Genomic DNA, 8,442 nt, shown 5'->3' on the forward strand with positions numbered 1-8,442 from the left:
TCTAAGTTACAAGTCTCTGCAATTTGAGCCAAAGGAATAATGTCACCTGTGTTGCTGGTCCTGAAGGGATAGAACCTCACTGATGACCTGCAATAAGTAGATGCAACAGATACATGGACATTAGGGATATACTGAGACCATCGCCCATGTGGTGAGGCCCTCAGAACATAAGTCCTAAGTAAGATGTGCACTAGAGTAGGCCACCTTCCCCAGAACTCACCCTCTGAGGGGTCTAGGTCTACCACATTAAGACTTAGCTGTCATTGGCTGCGCAAAGGAGGTTCCCTATTTGCATCCACTTATCACGTTTTCCATTTTAAGTGAGTGCAAATGAATAGCCCAACCTATCATTTACTGAATTACAGGGGTCCCTGCACACCCAAACTAAGATTGAGGTCCAAAGAAGTTACTCAGGGCTGCCCTACTCTAGAAAGTTAGGTCAACCTAGCTACACTGCACACAGGGGTGCGAAAAATGCACCCAAGAGACATAGTTAGGCCAACTTAAGCCCCAGTGTAGAAAGTGCTGTCAATGGAAGAATTATTCTGTTGGCCTAGCTACCGCCTCCTGGAGAGGTGGACTACCTACAGCAACGGGAAAACCCCTTCTGCGGCTGCAGCAGGAAGGATCTGTAATACAGCAGGGAAGCGGCAGCACTGCTGTAGTGCTTCTAATGTAGAGGTACTCTCAGAGGTCTAGCTCATTAGAAAGGGTCTTGCCTCCAGAGTAGAGCTCAGCTCCCTCGTGGGCAATGATTATTAAAACAGCAAAGTTCACTTGAAAGTACCACCGGGAATTAAATGCAACCACCACTTGGAAATCAGGCACTTCCCTCCTTTCAGCATAAAGGGCAGAGAGCCACTTGCTGGCCTGAGCTACCTTCCTTATCACAAGGGAGAGCAATCAGCTAAGAGTTTCCAAAGAAAACAAGTGGCTTAGAAGTCTACATCCCATTGACTTTTAATGGGGCTCGGGTGGTTTTGAAAATTGGGCCCCATCATTTAAGACAAGCGCATTGCCTCTTTGGAAAGAAGGGATGAGAGGATACAGGAAAGGGCCAGGGCTGGGGGAAAAGAGGTCCCGGCAGGAAAGAGGTGGTGGTTGCTAAGAGAGGAAGGGAGAGGAGGGGGACTGGGGTTGTGAGAAGAAGTTGAGCAGCAGAGGGGAGGAGGAGAACAGGAAGAAACATGGTGGGAGCAGAGCAGGGGTGGGAACAGTTATTTTTTGAGCACAGGTGCAGGAAAGGGCATCACCTTCGTAATCTATTGGTCAGTGCATTATATGTTCCCTTCTGTGCCTGAACCAGGGAGGATATGAGGCTGTTACAGCTGCCAGCAGCAGAACCAGCTGAGAACTGTAACAGACCCATCTCCTCGGTGTATCGAGCACAGACGGAGGGTGCGTAACATGGTGAACAGTGGATTATTCCTGCACCGGTGGTTGGTTCCCTTTGGGTCAGCCCACTCACAGCCTTAGCATTACCAAGCACAGGTCCAATCTAGCCAACCTTCTGCTGACCTTTTGCACCTGGCTTAGTGAGCCGGCTTCCCGGAGCCCGGGCTCCCTTCAGTAGCTTGTGGTTTGCAGAGCTGCTGAATTCCAAGCAGGCTCTGCCATCACTGAGCTGCACACAGGTTCTGCGCCAGCAAACCTATTTCAGGAACCACCACAGCGCGTGGGAAGTGGTCTTCGCGTAACAGTTCTGAGAGAAGATTCACACATGTTCGTTATGTGGCAGCCCAGAGGGAGACTCCGATGACTCCAAATCCTTTTATTTATTAAGAAAGGGAAAAGCCATAAGAGAAACCAGGAAATATTAGCCTTTGAACAACCCTATATAAAATTAAGAACAGTGATGCAGTCCACTTTAGAACAGTCCCAGGGAAATCATCTTGCAAGCAGTGACCGGCTTGGAAATATCTCCCCAATGCAGTCTTCCCTATAGAACTCCCAATTCCTAAAACAAACCTCAGACCACACCTTTTTGAAAGTTGTCTTGATCCATTGTATTCCCTCCGCTCCAGTTCTGCTCTGAATTTAGCCCTGTATTTGCTACCAAAGGTCTCTGGGAAACTGGCTATTAATCCTGGTGCAGCATGAAGGATTTCTTAAGGACCCTTCGCATTCTTTCCAAGACTGCGCAACATTGCCAGACAATTGTGGCACCCCACTCCAGAGGTGGCTGCATTTCAACGCTGCTGTGTGTGAGGAGTTTGTAAAGGGCTTTAGGATCGTTTGGAGCAAAGGGTGCTCTAGAAGTATACTAGATTAGTAATAATAATAAAAAAAAAATCTATGTATCCAGGCAGCTCCAGTAACAGGAGACCAAAGAAAGATGGATCTTTCTCCGATTCTTACTTCATGTTTCACTGACTCTTGTTAAGGGTTAGTTATTAAAACCTTAGCCCATCTAGATGAACTTTAGTGGGACACAGGGTGAAATTCACTCTTGAGCAGATCATCAGCACAAAGACCTAGGAGTCCAGTCTAAAGCCCTCTGAAATCAGCAGGGCCCAGACTCCCAAAAGGTATTTGGGCTCCTAACTTCCATACATTTCAATGGGAGTTAGGAGCCAAAATTCCTCTGGGGATTCCAGGCCCAGGAGTATTTCAACTGACTTCAATGGAAATTGGACCAGACCTTGTGTCTCCAATTCAAGATGAAGATGCAGATACAGTCTAGAAACAGTGTCATTCCAACATGTTTACTGTTCCCATGTAAAGGAACATGATATTAACATCCTGTCCTTTTAATTATAAGCAGACAACAACCCCTCATTAAATTAAATCTGCCTTGCAACGAATTAAGAGTCTGAGTGGCAGTTCTACTTAGCAATCCATCATCAAAGACCATCCCTGCAAGCAAGGAGTGGCTGAGCAAATAACCCAGAAAGGGACTGAAGCCAAGTGTCCATTGGGTCTTGAATCGAAGGAACTAGAGATTACTTATCTGAAAGTGCATTGTTCAGTTATTATATATTAGTATACAACACAGTAAAAGAAACTGGTTACAGGCATTTGTACAGCGGTGTGTTGGTGCCATAATTTTAGTTACCAAGTTTCATTAAATAGCAGTATTGGTGACAGTACAATAGGATACATACGAAATGATGGGGTCTAAATTAGCTGTTACCACTCAAGAAAGATTTCTCTCACGCTGCAATGGCTCCATTACATGTACAGCAATAAAGAGGTGGACAATAAAATATAAGGCACTATACAAAGCATCAATATAATACTACAACTCTTGTTTATTTAAACAGGGACACATTTTTTTGATAAAAAGAACAGGAGTACGTGTGGCACGTTAGAGACTAACAAATGTATTTGAGCATAAGCTTTCGTGGGCTACAGCCCAGTGCTATAAGAATATAGCAGACGGTAGCATTTTGGAGATTGCTTAGCGTATAGAATTTGGACTAGAATGAATTCTACAAATGAGTCTACAATTCTAATTGTAGCACCCAAGCTCTATTCCGCACACAAAGATGTTTCTCAGTCTCTCCCTCAGAGGCACGTAAACTTGCATTACAAGGCTCTCTTTTCGTGTCCAAAGGAACCAGCAGCACTTTTCACAAGAGCAGGCGTGTGGAAGCCTCTATCATAGCCAGACTGTAATGTGAAGAATTACATTCCTCCTGCCTGAAGTTCCCCAGAGAACTCAAATACTTTGCATATAATACCCTGGTAAACAAACAGTTCAAGTTCCCTTTGGAACAGTCCCTCTTTCCAGAGCTTGGGCTCCCTCATGCAAGATGCTGAATACCCTGCATTTCCTATTTCAATTGCGGGAAGCTGAGCAGGACCTCACAAGACTGAGCTCAGGCAGAGGATGGAATGTTGTTTTGCAATTAGGACTATAGGTAAAATATTAACCCTCTGATTGCTCTTTGGCTGTGGCTGCTGGGATAGGCAGTTAATTGCCAGCACCTCTCTGAAGTTCCATTGCTCTGGGAGATCTCTAGACCCGTTGCTCTGACACACGGGCTTCAGATCTGTAAGGGCAATTCTGCTAATCATACATTGGGATGCAGGTAAACTTACTTAACTTTGATTTTCTTTTTAACTTCCATTCTATTTTGACTTTTAAGCTCTGGAGAACACAACCCCATTTGCAGCAGCTGTAATTATGAATGATAAATGAACGCTAACACATTTAGGAGACACCAGCTTTTCAGAGCAGGTGCAGAGGAAATTCCTGGTCATCACAAGCAGAGACAATACATGAGAGAGCGCTGTGGACTGAAGCACCACACACGCCATGCTCGACAGACAATGATTATGCGGTGTGTTTTACAGTCTCATTGGGCTGAATCAAGCTCTTCTATTTGAGCCAGAAGAGTTCACGGTCCCTTTTAATAGAAGCAATAGAGTTTCTCTGGCTAGGAAATTCAGACCAATCAGATTTTCATTGCTAACAGAGTTCAAAGACCATCATCCTCTTTCCTCCTCTTCCATTTTTAAAGAAAATTATTCATTAGATGGCTTTCCTTGCTACAAGGCTACCACGATCTAACTATCAATTGCACAGATGCCTGGTCTGAACTTCCATCCTTACACAATGTACCTTATAAAAGCACGCAGAGCCCAGAGAACAGCTTTAGAGAGGTGGACCGCTACATAGGGACGCATTTTCAGAAGGGCTGAGCACCTGCAGACCCTACTGATGTTAACAGGAGCTGCCAGTCATCAACACCTCTGAGTAAGCAGTCCCGACCTACACATCATTTGGCAGCCTGGATCAAACTGCTGGCCCATCAAGGCAATACTTGATTCTTCAGAAGAATCAAATTGCCTCATCGTGCACCCAGAATTTTAACTGAGCTCAGTTTAAGTTTAGTACTCCCCAGAACTGGAATTCAGGCTCAAAACAGCAGTCCTAATTCTTCTCTCTCAACCCTGTATAAGTCAGGAGTAACTCCATTACCGCTGACCTACAACAGCTCAAGTGAGAGGAAAATCAGGGCCCACTTTCAACACTTGGCTTTTTTTTTTTTTTTTAAATATATAATCATCAAAGCAAAAGGCACATTCTGTGCAGATGCAGCTCTCCACAGAGTTGCACTCAGGGCTTGTATGCCCTGGTGAAGACTCCCAGCGTAGACTTAGTGCACTGATGTGGTTTCAGCCACAAAGATTTTGCATAGATACAGCTACCCTGGTACAAAAAAAAACAAACAAAAAAAACAAAACAAAAAACCCTCCTGTAGACCAAGTCTCAGTTACACAGAAATAAAACCAAAAGGGGCTGGAATTATTCCAGATTTACACCCCTGTAAAAAGGGATATCAAAATCTGACAGTGTCCCTAGAGGCTTCTGATCTGGATTTTCCTCACTGACCTCAATCGAGTTATTCACAATTTACACTGGTGTAAGGAAGAGGATGTAAAAACCCAACACAGCTAAGTAAATGAGGCAATGTTTGTACATCACCTAGTATACCAGGATTCCTGGTTCACGACTAGGGCTCTGAAGTGCTAGGGTAATACAAATAATAAGTAATACCTCTCTCCTTGGCAGAGCAAGAAGGTTATTTGAACTCCTGACAAGCACAGTTTTTCTAAAAAAAGAATGAAGTAAACTGCAGCAACTCATTGAAAAGTTCTTCCCGGTGTGAAATCCACAATTTCCATGACAATGCCTTCCTTGCAGCAGCCAGGGAGTCACAGAGCTTCCAGGCCCACTCAGGGGAGAAGCAGACAGATGCACTCAGCCCACAGCTTGGTTTCCAGGCTTTGGGGATTTCTAGCCATGTATTCTACCCCCAACCTACAAAGGCCTGCAGCAAAGGAGGGCAGGTGCAAGAACTGTGAAGACATTTGAGGCATTCACTCTACTCAGGAGGCAGTTGCTGCTAAGGAGACATACCCACTTGATAAGCTTTACCTTGCAATGTTTTAAAGCCGTAGGGACCAACCTGCCACTGTTCCTCAGTGTTTCACCTTCTGTACGCAAACCACTGTGAACACTCACCCTCAGTAAGACTGGGCCCAGCCAAAGAACAGACCTAGCTATTAAAATCTGACCCCTTCCAGAGTATAATGTTGAAACCAGCCATGCACGGAGCTCCCACTGACTACAGTGGGCACCAGAACATCCATTGGGCTCAATTCTGTTCAGAGTTTTTACACCAGTGTAACACAACTGATTTAAACCAAGTTAATCCAAATTGACGCTAGTCAAACAAAGAGCAGGATCAGTCTTTGGGGACTTCTAGGAACTCCTTGTGCAGTGTAAACATTCATGGGGTTAACCCTTTACAGGATTGGAACCTTAATATTCCACTTTTCACAGGGGCTCTTTCAGTTACAAGGGAAATAAACATACATGTTTCCAATGCAATAGGGGAAACATGCTTCAGTTCATAGACTCTTAGAAGATTAGGGTTGGAAGAGACTTCAAGAGATCTAGTCCAATTCCCTGCTCAAAGCAGGGCCAACACCAACTATGTTCAATATGTAACAAACTCTCCTCTTGTGGCTGACACACACACTAAATTTTGTGTCATGATCTTGCTTTAAGTTGCCCAGCGCTCATTACACACCTAGTTTAAATTTTAAATGAACATTGCTAATCATCTGGTGCCAACCAGACCCAGTGGAGAGCAAACATGCCAGGGGCAAGCCACACAGGAAATAAATAGGCAAGCAAAAGATACCTAAAGGTATTTGCGTTGTTAAATTCTCAGCCAACTGCTTGTTGACAAGCACAAACTCGAGGGGGGGGGGGGGGGGGGGAATCACAAGGGATCTCACACACACTGGACTGACATTCCAGCCTCCTTATTCAGCCTTGTCAGAAAACAATTGGGAGAACACCCTCTTAAAAGCCATCAAGGAGAGAGACACATTGCAAACTGGACATAAAGGTTTGGGGCACTGAATGGGCATAGGCGAGGGGTAAGGAAATAGTAGCTGGCTGAAAAAAAGTTAGATCTTCTAGATGAGTGATTAGCAAGTACCATATTCCATCTCTCAGCAATTCCGGAGTTTGGAGGGGGGAGAACCCCCTCCGCACACAAATGAGAACACCCCAAAAGCTTGGGTTCTCCCCCCCCCCCCCCCGCACACACGCACACACACACACAGAGCAAGGTTTTAATTTTGTTCTCCTGCTTATATAATTAACCCCCAAGTCCCCTTGATTCATTTAATCCCCCCCCGCCACCCCCACCCCTTAAAGGAGCAGCAGTTGAATAGGCTGGGGTCAGAGTTCTCCTTCCATGGGAACCAGAGAAAGAAGCTAAAGCAAGCGTGTGTGTTTATGGCTGTACGCAGGAGCGAAGGCATGGACCGGGACATGCCACCTGAGAAAGGGAGTTTGGAAAGAAGCGTGCGAACTGGGGGCTGGAACGGGGGTGGAGGGAAGGAAGAGGGGGAAAGGAGCAGAGGGAAAGGGAAGGAGCGAGGCAAAGTGGAGAATGCAGGAGTGGGAAAGCGGGAAATAAAGTGACCGAGGGAGAAGGGAAGGCACGAAAGAGGGGGAAAGTGAGGAAAAGGAGAGAAAGTGAGAGAACAAAGCCAGGCAGAGGCGCCCAGCGCCAAGGGGCTCGACCTACCCAGAGCGACCACTGCAGTCTCCCCGGCGGAGCTGACCATTTTGCAGGCGTCCCCCAGCCCTGCTGCGCCCGGAGTGGCGGTGCGCCGGCTCCCTCTACTCCCTGCGGTGGGCAGGGCTCCGTCGCCGGGCGGAAATGGAGGCGGATTCACCTTTCAACCACTTGGACCTGAGCGGAGCCGACCATCACTCTCCTGCCCTCTCCGAGAGGGGCGCGGCGGGTCTGGCGAGCGGGGGGCGCCCGGGACCCGCGGCTGCTGGGGACGCTCCGTGGAGTCCCGGGAAGGGGCAGGCGCCGGGGGAGAGGAGGAGGAGAAGTGGGTGGGTGCGGGGAGAGATTAGTGCCTAGGCGTGGGGCGCAGGGAGATGCACTAGCTAGGGAAGGGAGATCGGCCCCACATCACTAGCAGCTGGAGAAGGGGGAGAGAGCAGCGCGCACAGGGGCTTCGTGCGCCTCCGCCTCGGGGAGCCCCAGGGGCGCAGCGCGCTAAGGCGCACGCCGGGTCCTTGCCGGGATGATAGCGAGCGAGACTCCTTCACCAACCCACGAGCCCTAAAGTTTAGCAACTCCGGGGCCAGCAGCTGTGCGGGCGCAGCACATGGAGATTTTTATTGGGCAGCCGTGATCGGTTTCCCAGTGGCTCCCCCTCCTGCCACCCACGGCTCTGGCCATTACACCATAGATAGGACCAGCTGGGAGCTACCTCCCACGGTCCCTGTGAGTAGCTGGGATTGGGCCTTTAAGACTGTGGTTTGATCAGCCCGAGAGCTATCTCTCTCTCTGAAGCCTGCCGTGAACTCTAGGCGGCAGGAGAGGGTCAGAAATGTTCTGCCTCCTCTCATCTGCTCCCTCTCCTGACAGCCGGACCTATCTAGACTGGACA

At 47.6% G+C, this 8,442-nt stretch overlaps 1 protein-coding gene across 1 annotated transcript in view; it reads right to left on the reverse strand.

Moving 5' to 3' along the window:
- Positions 1-8,212, reverse strand: part of TGFA (transforming growth factor alpha) — a 47,405-nt gene extending 39,193 nt beyond the window's left edge. The window contains exon 1 of the mRNA XM_005285215.4: positions 7,560-8,212. Within this exon, the coding sequence (XP_005285272.1) occupies positions 7,560-7,599 (40 nt within the window). The 5' untranslated portion in view covers positions 7,600-8,212. The remainder of the gene's footprint in view (positions 1-7,559) is intronic.
- Positions 8,213-8,442: the final 230 nt, after the last annotated feature.

The sequence above is a fragment of the Chrysemys picta genome, chromosome 2 (genome assembly GCF_011386835.1).
Source record: "Chrysemys picta bellii isolate R12L10 chromosome 2, ASM1138683v2, whole genome shotgun sequence".
NCBI classification, from domain to species: Eukaryota; Metazoa; Chordata; order Testudines; family Emydidae; genus Chrysemys; species Chrysemys picta.